Below are 14265 nucleotides of genomic sequence, written 5' to 3' on the forward strand. Positions count from 1 at the left end.
GTGGAGGACCTGAGCCAGCACAGTGCAGTGTCTTTCTGAGTCTGCTGTTCTGTCTGTTTTAGTTTGAAGGAAGGGAACGGAACATTGTGTCCAGCCATTAATTTGATGTCATTGGCTAATTTTTGCATTTAAAAGATTGGAGTTAGAATTTCTTTTGATTTATAATAATAATAATTTTTTCTTGAGCAAATCAGAATATTACAATGATTTCTGAAGAATCATGTGACACTGGAGTAATGGCTGCTAAAAATTTAGCTTTGACATTACAGGAATAATTACATTTTCAAATGATTAAAAATATTAAAAAAATAACAATTTTAAATTGTAATAATATTTCACAATATTACTGTTTTTGTAGGTTTGATCAAATAAATTGGTGAGCCTTAGTGTGTATAAGAGATTCCGTTCAAAATATAAAATATAAAAAATAAAAAAAATCCTTCAAACTCAAAATAACTTTTGAATGGTAGCATATATTTATAAGTACGGTTATGAAACTGTTACAAAACTTGCAGAATTTTGAAACAAAAAAAACACTGAAAATCAATTTACTAGGAAAGTTCAGTAAAAGTTAACGGTTAAAAGTTCAGTTAAGGATTCATTAGACTGATTCAATCTGGTAAATAAAACTATTCTTTAAAAGAACTGACTCATAAGAGTCATTTGTAACTATTCATTAAAGGAATCGACTCATATGAGTCATTCGTAACTGTTCATTTAAAAGAACCATCTCATCAGACTCATTTGCTTATGAATTCAGTTTAATGTGTATCATGAAATATAAATGTGGCATATGTGAATTATAAATTGTACAATTATACAGAAAAAAGCACAGTTATTACAGGAATGACAGCCAAAACACATAAAACAAATTAGTCCATAAGTGCCTCCTTTGTAAGTGGTGAGCAAGCAAATAAAGTGAATTGATGAGGCTTTTGTTTTGGTGGAGGGGAGTTTTAATGAGGTGAATCACAGGTCTGAATGCAATCTGCTATCAACGTCACAACATCACCTCCCTCTTATTCCATCCAAGCACACGAATCAGGGCTTCTCTTGCTCGCTGTGCGATATGTGTTGGACTGAAAATGAGACTGGATGCAAGATTGAAATGTAGGACTGTAAGTGCAATTGTGTTTTGATGCCCCTCTGTGAAATGGGCCCTCAACAAAATGCAATTTGGATTGAACTTTTGTTTAGGGGATAAACACACAGCTGTGTTTTTCATTTGTTTCATAGTCTCTTGTTCTTGTTTACTCTCTTTTGTTTTTCTCTCTCCCAGAACGATGGTGTTGCAGAGAACAACGGGGAACAGTCTCTGGAGCGTAGCAATGCCCTGCCAGACATATCTCTGGTAAGCCCTTCAGTTTGAGGAGGAACAGGAATGATAAAAGAGGGGGAACAGAGAGAGAAAGGGGAGTGCTGGAATCTGCTGAGGTGTGGAATAGAGCACATTATGAGAACTGGCAGTGAACACCTTGAAAATTACCAGGGGCAGATTATGACCGGTGAGATGATGGCTTTTGAATAAAACCCGAAATTGTAAACTCTCAACATAGGGGTAGGCGGTATGACAAAGTGTTATGTCACAGGAAATGTGATTTTTGTATCAAAATAACAATATATTTTGTATGTAGTTTTTCATTTTAATCTAGCAAATGCCATATGAAAAAAATTATATAATCGAATTATATTATAACTATTTATTTTAATTAGGTATTATATTAATATACATTACAGTTGTTCAGTTTTTTAGATTCATTTTAGCATTTTTAGCTTTAGTATATTATGTTTTTTGTCATTTCTATAAAAAAATGTTTCTAGTGTTAATTTATTTTTATTTCAGTTTTATTTTAGTTTGTAATTTTAGTACTTAAAAGTACAGCTATTCCAATTTATAATATTTGGTAGTTCATTTAGGTTTTTATCTCATAACCTAATATTTAATTTTTATTTTATTCCAGCTTTTTTTTTTTTTTTTTCAATTGACAAAAAAATGTTTTTAGTAGTTTTAGTTAATGATAAAACTGATGAAAACCTAAAGATAACATTCATAATAGACAAATGATAAATCTGGCCTCAGTACAAAAATAGATTGCGAAGAGATATGTGATTTCAAAACAGAAGACTTTCAAAACTAACATTACTCTATATTCTGACTTGAAATTCTGATTATACATTTTTAAAACAGCCGATACACACGTTTGACCACACATTCCGTATTAATGCGGCAAGCTGATGTTGTTAAACTGTGCCTCATGTGCCCCAGAATGATTAATCCTTCAGTCCTAATCTTTATTTACTCCATGTTTCTTGTCGCTGTCATGTAAAGATAACGTACGCAGAGCAGTCCTGCACATTGATGAGAATATATCTGCAGTACCTCAGTATAGCAAAATTTCTACTGTTGACATATTTTATACTGTCATGCCGCCCAGCTCTATCTCAAATGGTTGTAAAGGCTTGGCTACTCAGACAGCTGATGGTTGTTTGACGGAAAGAGTGAAAGAGAGAAATAGACGAGATGATGACACTTTCGCTGACGGCTGCCCGTTGTGAGAGAGATGGCCGAGGAAGATTGGGGTCTTTCTCAGAGAGTTTTCTGTTGGTAATCTGATGAAACCCCATCAAGCACCAGCACAGCTCTATCAGGCGCTTCCACAGGTGCAAGTCTGGAACATGTGAAAGTAAAGTTTCCAGAGAATGTTCAGGCCCAGATGGGAAAAAAAAACCATGCAGACGACTCACATTTCGGATTGATTGCTTTCTGACAGCACTGACACCTCATTCATCTGGCTTCTGCTCACCCCGTTCAGCCTTAGTTTGTTCATTTCCGTTTTTTTTTTTTTTTTGGTTTGCCACTTGGTCTGAATGAACTGATTGTTCTTGTCCTCAAAGCAGTGATTTGTGGGTAATTGTTGTACGTTTTAATGTATGGGTGTGTATGGTGCATTATAGGCTGTGAAGATTGTGTAGTTGAATGTGGAATGTTTTATTGATCTCCTTTGAAATATAACCTGAAATATGGCTAACGCTCTCCTCTTTCATCCTAGGATGAGATTCATTCCACCTCAGATTCCCCTCCTTGCTTTAAACCTCCTCCTCCCCCAGGGCTTCAGCGCCGGCCCAGTCGAAAAGCCACGGTTAGCAAACGTCCCTCTTCCAGCTCCTCCCAATCGGGCTTGTACTTCACTGCCCCTTCTCGTTCCCAGACCAAAGAACCCAAACACCCAAAAGCACCCAAACCTCACACATCTCCTCCTGACACCCTCAAGATAGACGTCCCAGCACCTCAGCTCTCAGTAGTGAGTCAGCATCCTATTGGACCATTCCCACGGGTCCAGTCTCCTAGTAAGGTGAAGCCTGCTGTCCAATCCTCATCTCCGATTCCTCCACCCGCCCCTAATGTACCTGCGCCACCAGGGCCGCCACCTCCTCCTCCTCTGCCCCCTTGCCCAGATAAGCCTGCCCCTTCTTCCCCAGCATCCAATCAGCATTTTGTCATGGTGGAGGTGCACAGGCCCAACGCAGAGCCTGATGTGAACGAGGTGCGGCCGCTGCCACAGGCGCGAGGTGAGACTGGACGGGTTTGATGCATTGTGGGCAGCTGCAGATATTTCATGTATCATTAACCAGCTGTCGATTTCTATCCAGTCTAGTTATTTTCATCCATTTAATGGCTAAAAATTAATTATCCTCAGTGTTCAAAAGGAGAAATGTTCATTTTAAAAGAATTAGTTCAGCCAGATATTAAAATTCAATCATTTTACTCACTTTCTTTTTGTGTTCCATGGATAAACAAATGAGTTTTGAATGACTTCTAATTTTAATTATGGTTGAAAAAATGACATGAATTTTGATTTTTGGGAGAAAAACTTTGGAAAATAATCACAAAGTAAGCACTCATAATTTTGAATACACCTTGTAGAATCTGCGAAATGTTAATTTTAACAAAATAAGATCATAAAAACAATACATAATAATAATAAAAAGATACTTGTTTTTAGTGCTGTCCTGAATAAGCTATTTTATATAACAGATGTTTATATATATAATCCACACGATAACATAATACCTGAATTTAACAAAATGACTCCGTTCAAAAGTTTATAACATTTGGTTCTTAAAAAACAAGCAGTTATTGCCATGTTACCACTAGCTGCGTTTCCATTACAGATTTGCGCAAAACTTTTGTGATATTTTAGAAATGTCAATAAAAAAAGCTATTGCAAAATAACCAATGTTTTGCGACTAAATCAATTTTTTCCTCTCGCAATAAGTCATGGCGACAGATATTGGTAGGTTTACATACAGTATCTCACAAAAGTGAGTACTCCCCTCACATTTCAGCAAAAATTTTAGTATATCTTCTCAAGGGACAATACTACACAAATGAAACTTGGATATATTTTAGAGTAATCAATGTGCAGCTTGTACAGCAGTACAAATTTACTGCCCTCTAAATATAACTCAACATATAGCAATTATTGTCCAAATAACTGGCAACAAAAATGAGTATACCCTAAGTGAACATGTCAAAACTGTGTCCCAAGTGTCAATATTTTGTAGGGGCACCATTGTTATCTAGTACTGCCTTAAAGGTCCCATGGCATGAAAATTTCACTTTATGAGGTTTTTTTAACATTAATATGAGTTCCCCTAGCCTGCCCATGGTCCCCCAGTGGCTAGAAATGGCGATAGGTGTAAACCGAGCCCTGGGTATCCTGCTTCACCTTTGAGATAATGAAAGCTCAGATGGCCCAATCTGGAATCTTCCCTTTATGTCGTCATACGGGGAAAGGTTACCTCCCCTTTCTCTGCTTTGCCCGCCCATGAGAAGATGAGCTACTACCATGCGACGCGAGCGCAATATTTTCTTTTCCTCGAGAGACATCATGGCTTGCAAACGAGCGAAGCATGGCAGTTGCTCAGTGTTTGGATGTACAAATGAACACCAAAGTATTTTTTTAGTTCCTTCGTCCGAGCTACATGATAATAACTGTAACAGCATACATAAACAAACCAACTACAGTACCGTATCCAGACACAATATTTTAAACTAACCATTCGGAGACGTCCTGCTGTAGCCACTGAGTTGCAACTTCTTCACCCATTGCTTCTCCATCCGGATCAGATTCTGGGTCAAACTGAAAAGCTTGAAGGACTGCGTGTCTACGAGCCAATGCGATACATCCACTGTCAACATTAGCGCATGGTAGCGCAAGCTGGTTAAGGCCACACCCCCACCCTCCACCTTGCCCCGCCTCTCTCGTCCTTAAAGCTACAGACACAGAATGGCACGTCCTAAGGAAAGCTCATTGTGGGACTGGCTCATAGTGGCTGAAATTCTGCACCAAGGCTGAATTTCGGGAAACAGACCTCAGATACAGTATTAGGGACCACTTAGGCCTATATAAAAGCATCCAAAAAGCAGCATGTCATGGGACCTTTAATCCTCTTGGGCTTGTAATTCACCAGAGCTGTGCAGGTTGTTGCTGGCATCCTCTTCCACTCCTCCATAATGACATCATGGAGCTGTTGGATGTTAGACACATGGTGCTTCTCCACCTTCCGCTTGAGGATGATGTCCCACAGGTGTTCAATGGGGTTCAGGTCTGGAGACATTCTTGGCCACTCCATCACCTTCAGCTTCATCAGCAAGGCAGTTGTCATCTTGGCGGTGTGTTTGGGGTCGTTATTATGTTGGAAAACTGCCATTCGGCCCAGTTTCTGAAGGGAGGGCTTCATGTTCTGCTTCAGAATGTCACAGTACATGTTGGAATCCATGTTTCCCTCAATGAACCGCAGCTCCCCAGAACCAGCAGCACTCATGCAGCCCCAGACCATAATGCTACCACCACCATGCTTGACTGTAGGCAAGACACAATTTTCTTGGTACTCCTCACCAGGGCATCACCACACATGCTGGACACCATCTGAGCCAAACAAGTTTACCTTAGACTCATCAGACCACAGGACATGGTTCCAGTAATTCATGCTCTTGGACAGGTTGTCTTCAGCAAACTGTTTGCAGGCTTTTTTGTGAGCCAGCTTCAGAAGAGGGGACAATGGCCATGAAAACCGACTTGTTGCAGTGTGCGGCGTATGGTCTGAGCACTGACAAGCTGACCTTCCACTTCTGCAACCTCTAAAGCAATGCTGGCAGCACTCATGCGTCTTTTTTGAAGCCAGCTTTTGCACCTGACGCACAGCACAAGGACTCAACTTCTTTGATCGAAGCTTGCGAGGCCTGTTCCGAGTGGAACCCGTCTTGGAAAACCTCTGTATGACCCTGGCCGCTGTACTGTAACTCAGTTTCAGGGTGTTACCGAACTTCTTATAGCCTCGGCCATCTTTGTGGAGAGCAACAATTCTGATTCTCAAATCCTCAGAGAGTTCTTTGCCATGAGGTGCCATGTTGAACATCCAGTGGTCAGTATGAGAGAATTGTACTCCAAGCACCAAATTTTAACTGCTCTAAAACAAGATACACAAATTTATATGGTCCTGTCAAGCAGACAAAAACATGAACATGATGAATAAGACATGTGGCTTTACATGGTTAAACGACGTATAGCTGTTTTCACGTAGGGTGTACTCACTTTTATTGCCAGCTTTTTTGACAATAATGGCTGTATGTTGAGTTATTTTCAGAGGACAGTAAATCTTTACTGCTATACAACTTGCACATTGACTACTCTAAAATATATCCAAGTTTCATTTCTATAGTATTGTCCCTTGAAACGATATACTAAAATGATTGCCAAAATGCGAGGGGTGTACTCACTTTTGTGAGATACTGTATATTGCAGCCATCGCAATAGCCATTATTTTTAATCGAAGGAGATGTAGGCATGTATCTTTAGCGAAGCAGCGTGGAGAGCCTTTTCAGTGCTGCTTCTGAAATGTGCTGCGGCACAGCTGGTGTAAATACAAGCATTGACTTTTACATACGCCAGGTGATCTGTAAATGCAAAAAACGGTTTCCAGTGCAGTTTTGTGAAATATTCCTTTTTCGAATTGCTTGAAAAAACACCTCATGCGAGCATAAACTTTTTGTGAAATATGGGAGTTTGTGCAAAATTGACGTGCTTCCACTGGGCATTTTTTCAATTTGCGCAATTTGAAGGGTAGTGGAAATGCAGCTACTGTCATGGGACTTGCAGTTGCATTGCTTCACTGCCATTCATGAATCTTCTCCCATGGCCTCATGGGATAGTAAATTGTCCATTTAAATGCACACTTCAGAATCTCACAAGAAAGTGGGTCAACAGGATGCTTTTTGCCTACTGTTTTATAAACACTATGAATTCGGAAAAGCCAGGCTCATATAATGTTTTTAACCTAATATACAGTATGGAAGGAGGCATATTTGGGTAAAGAGTATGTGTTTTTATATCAGCTCAAAATATTAAACATGTTTCATATCCTCTGATGGGATGAAATGATAGCCTGCAGACTGGCAGTGATTTTTGGCAACTAGAGCTGACCATCCAGACAGTAAATGGGCCAAAAATCTAGCAAAAGTGGTGTGTTCCAGAATTAAGTCTAATATTTGCAAAGTAAGACTAACAGAGTTTGATTATGCAATTGTGATTCAACTTTGTCCAGCATGTATAAGTTAATCAGGCCTTGGCGCTGTGCACATGCTCTGACAGAGACAGAGCTGACACACAATTTGTATTTAATCCTTTAAATATTCCATTACATGTTGTCAAGTATTCTTGGAAAAACAGATGTAGACTGTAGCTTGACTAAAACCCCACTGCATTCGATTCTAATTGCATCTGAATGCACTTATTGTCACCGTCTTCATGTAGGAGGGACACTATCCCAGCTGTCAGACAGCGGACAGACCCTTAGCGAGGACAGTGGTGTGGACATTGCTGAATCTGGACGTCTCAGTAAAGATAGCAGCCCACGTCCTGCCCGCACAAGAGCCCCACGGGATGGGCACGGAGGAGGAGAAACATTTGCCAAACCGGTGAGACCGAGAGAGAGAGAGAGGTGGATGCGTGCAAGTTAATGACAGTGACAGAGGCTTGGTGTTAAAAGTGTGAATGAGAGTGAAAGAGTGTTGACAGAAGAGTGCAGTCTCATAAATCTCTTTCCTCCCCCCTCCCTGTGACTGAGCGTGCTTGACTTTTAACAATTCATTTTCACTTTTCTTCTTTTGGTACATACATTTCCTTAAGTTTTTCTGTTCTTTCTTTGTTGACTCGTCCATCTCATCTCATATCACTGATCCAACAGCTCTCTGAAAAACCAATCTCAGTGTGCTGAATCAAGACACGTCCGTCTTCCTTTTGGCCGTCCTTTAGCTATTTGCTTCCCGGCTTTCTTATACGCATGAGCTATGTTGTTGATCTCGCAGAGTGAACTAATAGTGCTATCTGAGGACACTGTTGTTGGGCGTAAGCCACTTCCTGTGGCCCTATTTTAGGCCGTCAGACACAAAGCAGTGTGCATCATCAAAGCCAAGTGTGTTTTTGCTTCCTATCTCTGTTCCCTTTCATTCTCTCTCCCTCTCTTTGATTTGCTACTCTCCTGTCTCCCTTTACTCTCTCCTCTTCTACCCATCTTTCCCATCCTGTCTCTAATCTGTCTGTAAATCTACCTTGCAGCCGGGTCTGTTGGAGCCCATGTCCACTCTAGTGAGAGTGGCAAAAAGCGCCAGTACACTGGGCATCGCAATAGAAGGCGGGGCAAACACACGTCAGCCCCTCCCACGCATCGTTACCATACAGGTGAGTAGCCCATACTGGGTTCTGTTATATACAGGGTTATTTTACATAAAATAATAATAAATATGTATATTTTTTTTAAGATTTTGTTTATATTTATATTTTTAACATTTATAATAATAGGAATATTTAATAAAAAATATGCATATACAATACATAGGCCTATATGTATTGTATATTTATATTATTATATAAAATAATAATAAATATGTATGTTTTATATTTTTATTTATATGTACATATACAATAGCCGCATAGCAACTTTTAAATTCCACTTAGCTGCACCTTGACCAACATCCTAGCAACATGGCTTGATTTTTGAACAGGCAAGCGCCACGTTTTCTCCTGTTGTAGTTCATCTAACAATACTGAACCTGAGTATGAATCACAATAGTACCCTGTGGTTCTTCATATTGGGCGACTGCCAGGTTTTACAGCTGATTATACCATTCTAAAGCTGATGCGGAGCATGAGACAAAGACGGACACAAAATGAGTCCCAATCATGAGCTCCCTGCCGTCAGTCATATATAGGTCTATAAGAGCACCAACAGCTTTGCTCAATTAAATAATGAGCGCAGGAGCACGTTATAGACCTCCAGTTGTGGGCAGCTGTAGCGCAGAAAGCAGGTGTTGATGTTTGACGCCATTGTGGCAGTGGATTATTCCTGGTTCTGTCTTTTCTAGTACTTAAAATCTCAAGCACTCTGTTCAACAGGCTTGTGGGAACACTGCTGGCTCGGTGTGCAATTTGTAGAGTGAGTTTATATGTGAAAGGCTCTCTGTGTTTTTATGTCCGACCATGCTGGAGAGGAAATGATGTGTGTTTTAAGGAGGGGACGGCTTCGGCTGTGAAAGACGAATCTGAAATTACAGTGCCGCTGATTACCGTTGATTTAGCAGCAAATCAGCAGCCTCTTAATAAAAGATTGAGAGACAGGGACAGGAGAACAGGAGAGCAAAAATAAGAATATAAGAGACAGTGAAAGTAAGCTAGAAGAAAGGAAGTAAATGAAAGCGATTGAGAGACGTAGAAAGTGCGTCTGGGGAGGAGAGAAATGGACAGGCATGAGTGGGTTTTAATTCCCCGGCTGCAGTCGGTTCATCAGCGTCATAATGAAAATCCAACAACAAAAGCGGCTGTAGATTAGATAATGTGGAGCTCTTTTGTTTCGATCATTTTTAGGCAGTGAATGAAAGAAGATGAGGTGCTGGTGAGATCTAAGTGGGTGACTCTTGCATTTTAGCTTCCATTAGTTTACTAGACTACTTCCTGTTGCATAAGTGCTGTCATTCTCTAAAGCAGACTGACGTATGATCAGTAGTTTAAAGCCAAAGATTAAAAGGGTTAAATTGGGATTTTGGAAGCTGGGGGACCCTAAAATCTGTTGCTCTAAACTATTATCCCCCCAAAAATGTAACAGTAAAAGATAAAAAATGTTATGATGTGGACTGTCGGATGAAGATTGCACACAAATATGGCAATATCTTTCTAGAATTCAGATCTGTAATCTGATTGGTTGGGTTTACGTAAGTTCCAGGTAAGGTTCTTAAAGCTTTTCCATTTTTATTTAATTTTATCCTGAGAAACAAATGTGGTTAAAATGTTCTAGCTCAGTATATTTCGTATTGTTTGCAGTTCGGAATTGTCTGTAGACATCTTTATGGATGTACAGAAATTCTGACTGCAAGGACAACACACATTTCTTTGGTGTTATCGAGTGTTCACAGAGACTGCTGCAGGATTATTTAATTGAGCTGCCACTATCACTTAAAGGGACAGTTCACCCCAAAAATGAAAATCCGCTCATCGTTTACTCACCCTCATGTTGTTCCAAACCTATGATTTTCTTTCTTCTGTGGAACACAAAAGAAGACTATTTTGAAAAATGACTTTTTTGTGTCCATGCAATGAAAGTCAGTGGAGTCCAGTGTTGATTATACCATATAACATTCTTCAGAATATCTTCAAATTAAATTGACAGAATTTTCATTTTTGGCTAAAATATCCCTTTCATTGTTACTTTAGTATTATTTATATATTTACTATTTATTTATTAGTGTTTATGGTAACACTTTACAGTAAGGTTCCATTTGTTAACTATATTTTTTGCATTAACTAGCATTAACAATGAGCAATACATTTGATAAAGTATTTATTAAAATATTTTTTTATTAAATGTAATAATTAATAAATTAATTTATTATTTAATAAATTTATAAATTTAATATTAAAGTTTATTTAAAAAAAGCCCTCTAACACTAGCTTACTCTATTCTTTTTCTATTCTATCTGTTTTATTTTTATTTATTATATAATTAATAACACAAAACAACAAACCTTGCTATGTGTACTGCGTTAGGCTAACTGAGACTTTATAGCACTTGCATATTATTGCTCTCTTGTTGATTTTGATTTCTTCCATTGTCCTCATTTGTAAGTCGCTTTGGATAAAAGCGTCTGCTAAATGACTAAATGTAAATTTATTATTCTTTGTTAATGCCAACAAATGGAAACTCATTGTAAAGTGTTACCATATTTTTAAATTATTAATCATTTTTTATATTTTCAGTTTTTATTTCAATTTAAAGTTTAAATTTTACTGCTTTTCTTATGTGCTTTTGTCATTTTTATTTCAATGAAAACTATACAGTATACACTTTCAGATTCAAGCAATGTCCCAAATCTCTCTAATGTGATTTTTACAGCAAACTATCAATCAGTTCTCCACCTGGGATCACTCAGAGGATGAATTGATTGTATTTTAATTTTCAAATTTGCTGAATTCATCCTTCTTTGATTTCCCAGTTGAAATGCACAAACAAATGGCATATATTCAATCTAAATTCAATTTTTACCCAGAGGGAATATAACTTTCTACTCTGAGCTAAATCTACCAACCTGTGTACCTGCAACTGCATTTAGCACCAAAGATGGAATGACAAGCATATTCTGCTTCTGTGTGATTCAAACATTAGAGCAATTCATCTTCATTTTCTCAAACCATCTCTCATTCTCTTTCCCACAGAGAGGTGGTTCGGCTCATAACTGTGGACAGCTGAAGGTGGGTCAGGTAATCCTAGAGGTGAATGGAGTGTCTCTCAGAGGAAAGGAACATCGGGAAGCCGCACGTCTCATCGCGGAGGCCTTTAAAACCAAAGAGAAGGACTACATTGACTTCTTGATCACAGAGTTCAATGTGGCTCTATAGGACCGTGCGAGTCCCATGATGCTGGGACACTGGGACATACCGCAACATGTCTTGCCATGATTAACTCCCAGAATCCTGTTACATGGTAGACTTCAGCTCATCCTCCTCTGTGATGTTTTGAAACCAGTCACTGTTTGAAAGGCGATCCTGTGTGGACCAGCCCCACATTGACCTTTCCAATGGCAAATGCCAGAACAGAGCAAAAGTTCAGTCTGTTCTGGCCGGTTTGTTTTAGAAGATAGGACCATCTTTTCAGTTGACTTATTCTTTATGAGTTTCTATAATGAAATTTGATCATCTGACTGCTATACCGCAAGAGACTCTCCGTCGAGCTTGAATGTGTGTCGTGTTTTTGATATACGATACCATCATGGAGTCTAGGCCCAGCATCTTGTCCTGGTGTGAGAGTTTGTGTGAACGTGTCATGGAAATCATTGTTGTTGTTTTTTAAAAGTCATAGCTATTTTATAAGAAATATGTAAAAATGGATGAAATGTGCTTAAAATATATATTTAAAGTTTAAGAGGTGCACATAACTACTGACTATAGTAAATAGTGATTAACCCCATAGAGACTTGAACTGAAGTGCTTCTCACTACAAATTTCTGTGAGCAGAACTGCTGAAACATCTGTCATCTGCCTTTTTAAAAAAAAAAAAAACAGTTTGTGCTGTTTTGCAGGGGGGTTTTTTCCGCATCATACGGTAATTACTAAACTATGGCAATCAGTCATTAGGACAGAAATGCTGGAGTCCTGAGAGACATCTACTGTGTTCCAATATCTAGTGAGCTGCCTACGTAGACAGCATTTTAAGACAGCATAGGCACTTACAATTTTAAGATACCATGTTCTGGCCAAATTTTACGGCAGAAGCATATGCATCAGGGCTCAACAATAAGGATAACTCATTGACCATGAAGTTAAGACATATCGTTCAGAAGTTTGGGGTCGATACATTTATTAGACCAAAAATATAGTAAAAGGTGTATAGTATATATGAAGAGTTCAGATGCAAAAGCCTCTTAAGTGCCATCTGACAAAGACAAAGATAAGACAAAAATATTGATTTTTAAAAACAGTAGCATAGCAGCAGGCTAATGCCCAACTATTAAAATCAGTTGCAAGTCGAATCTCGTGTTCACTTACTACATAGAGCACTCCAAATGATTTGAATTTTGGCTAGGATGTTTCCTACATAGGCCATAGACAGCAAGGCAGCTCACTAGGTTTTGGGAAGAGTCTTTGAAGACATGCTGGCATTGTGAAGATTCTCAGAAAGAAAAATCATTCTTAGATTTATTTAGATGGAGCGAGAAAATGAGAAGACCCTTTATCCAGCCATGAGTGGCGAAGCAGGAACTTGACATTGCAATCAGAGACGAACAGCCATCGAAACTAATGAAAAGTTTAGATCTTCAGCGAGGGATCTGATTGATGCATTGAAAAAAAAGCATTCAGACTGGGAAGAGGTGGCAACACAAAGCAACAATGTGTCAGTCATGTTATATAAGCGGGAACAAGTGGGAGAGGAAATTGAGAAATGGTGTTATTGTAATGTGTGTGTGAGTCTGTCTGTCTTTGAACGCAGAGGCAGAGTGTGAAACAGTCCCACAGAGCCAAGATATGTGTGTGTGAGAAGGGGAGTGAAAACTACCTGAAGCTTTGAAATATTGACTAGTGCAAGCATAGGACTGCTCATTTCCACCTGCCCACCCTCTCGAATATGACAGCCATCTTAAGCCCACCTAGATCACATATGCCACCATTTTCACTCCTCTACAGTGTGTTGCTTGTTAGACTCAGACATTTGAACAGTGTATATATGGTATATCTATATATTTTAAGTAAATTATTTGTAAAAAGTTGATAATATCATTCTGAAATCTTTTCCTTTGTATAGCTGAGGTGCTCAGAGGGAAGACAGGCAAGACTGAATGAACAACTTTTAAAGCTGCAAAAAATGATTTTCCTACTTTTCCCACTTTCCTTTGCATTTGTCTTGTTTTGTAGTACAAACATCTAAAAATTCTTAAAGGGGTCATCGGATGCCCATTTTGCACAAGTTGATATGATTCTTGTGGGTCTTAATTAAAAGTCTACAACATACTTTGGTTCAAATTTCTCAACGGTAGTGTAAAAAACACCTTCTTTACCCTGTCAAAATCAGCTCTGTTTTCATCAAGCCATTCTAGTCCATGTTGCTTTAAATGCTAATGAGCTCTGCTGACCCCGCCCCTCTCTTCGGTGGAGTGAGGAGCAGACTGTAAACTACAGCTGTGAAACTGGCTAACTAGCACATTATTAGGAAAGGCGA

At 38.9% G+C, this 14265-nt stretch overlaps 1 protein-coding gene across 3 annotated transcripts in view; it reads left to right on the forward strand.

The window, feature by feature from the left end:
* whrna (whirlin a) overlaps positions 1 to 13991 on the forward strand; it is a 94082-nt gene extending 80091 nt beyond the window's left edge. Inside the window, exons 10-15 of one of the 3 annotated variants that reach the window (XM_058758960.1) lie at positions 1280 to 1351; positions 3051 to 3140; positions 3210 to 3570; positions 7818 to 7981; positions 8622 to 8744; positions 11769 to 13991. In XM_058758960.1, coding sequence (XP_058614943.1) covers positions 1280 to 1351; positions 3051 to 3140; positions 3210 to 3570; positions 7818 to 7981; positions 8622 to 8744; positions 11769 to 11951 — 993 coding nt within the window. In that variant the 3' untranslated portion in view covers positions 11952 to 13991. Of the gene's footprint in view, positions 1 to 1279; positions 1352 to 3050; positions 3571 to 7817; positions 7982 to 8621; positions 8745 to 11768 lie in introns of all 3 variants that reach the window. The other 2 variants (XM_058758958.1, XM_058758959.1) reach the window with 2 other exon arrangements.
* Positions 13992 to 14265: the final 274 nt, after the last annotated feature.

The sequence above is a fragment of the Onychostoma macrolepis genome, chromosome 21, assembly GCF_012432095.1.
Source record: "Onychostoma macrolepis isolate SWU-2019 chromosome 21, ASM1243209v1, whole genome shotgun sequence".
Taxonomy (NCBI): Eukaryota; Metazoa; Chordata; class Actinopteri; order Cypriniformes; family Cyprinidae; genus Onychostoma; species Onychostoma macrolepis.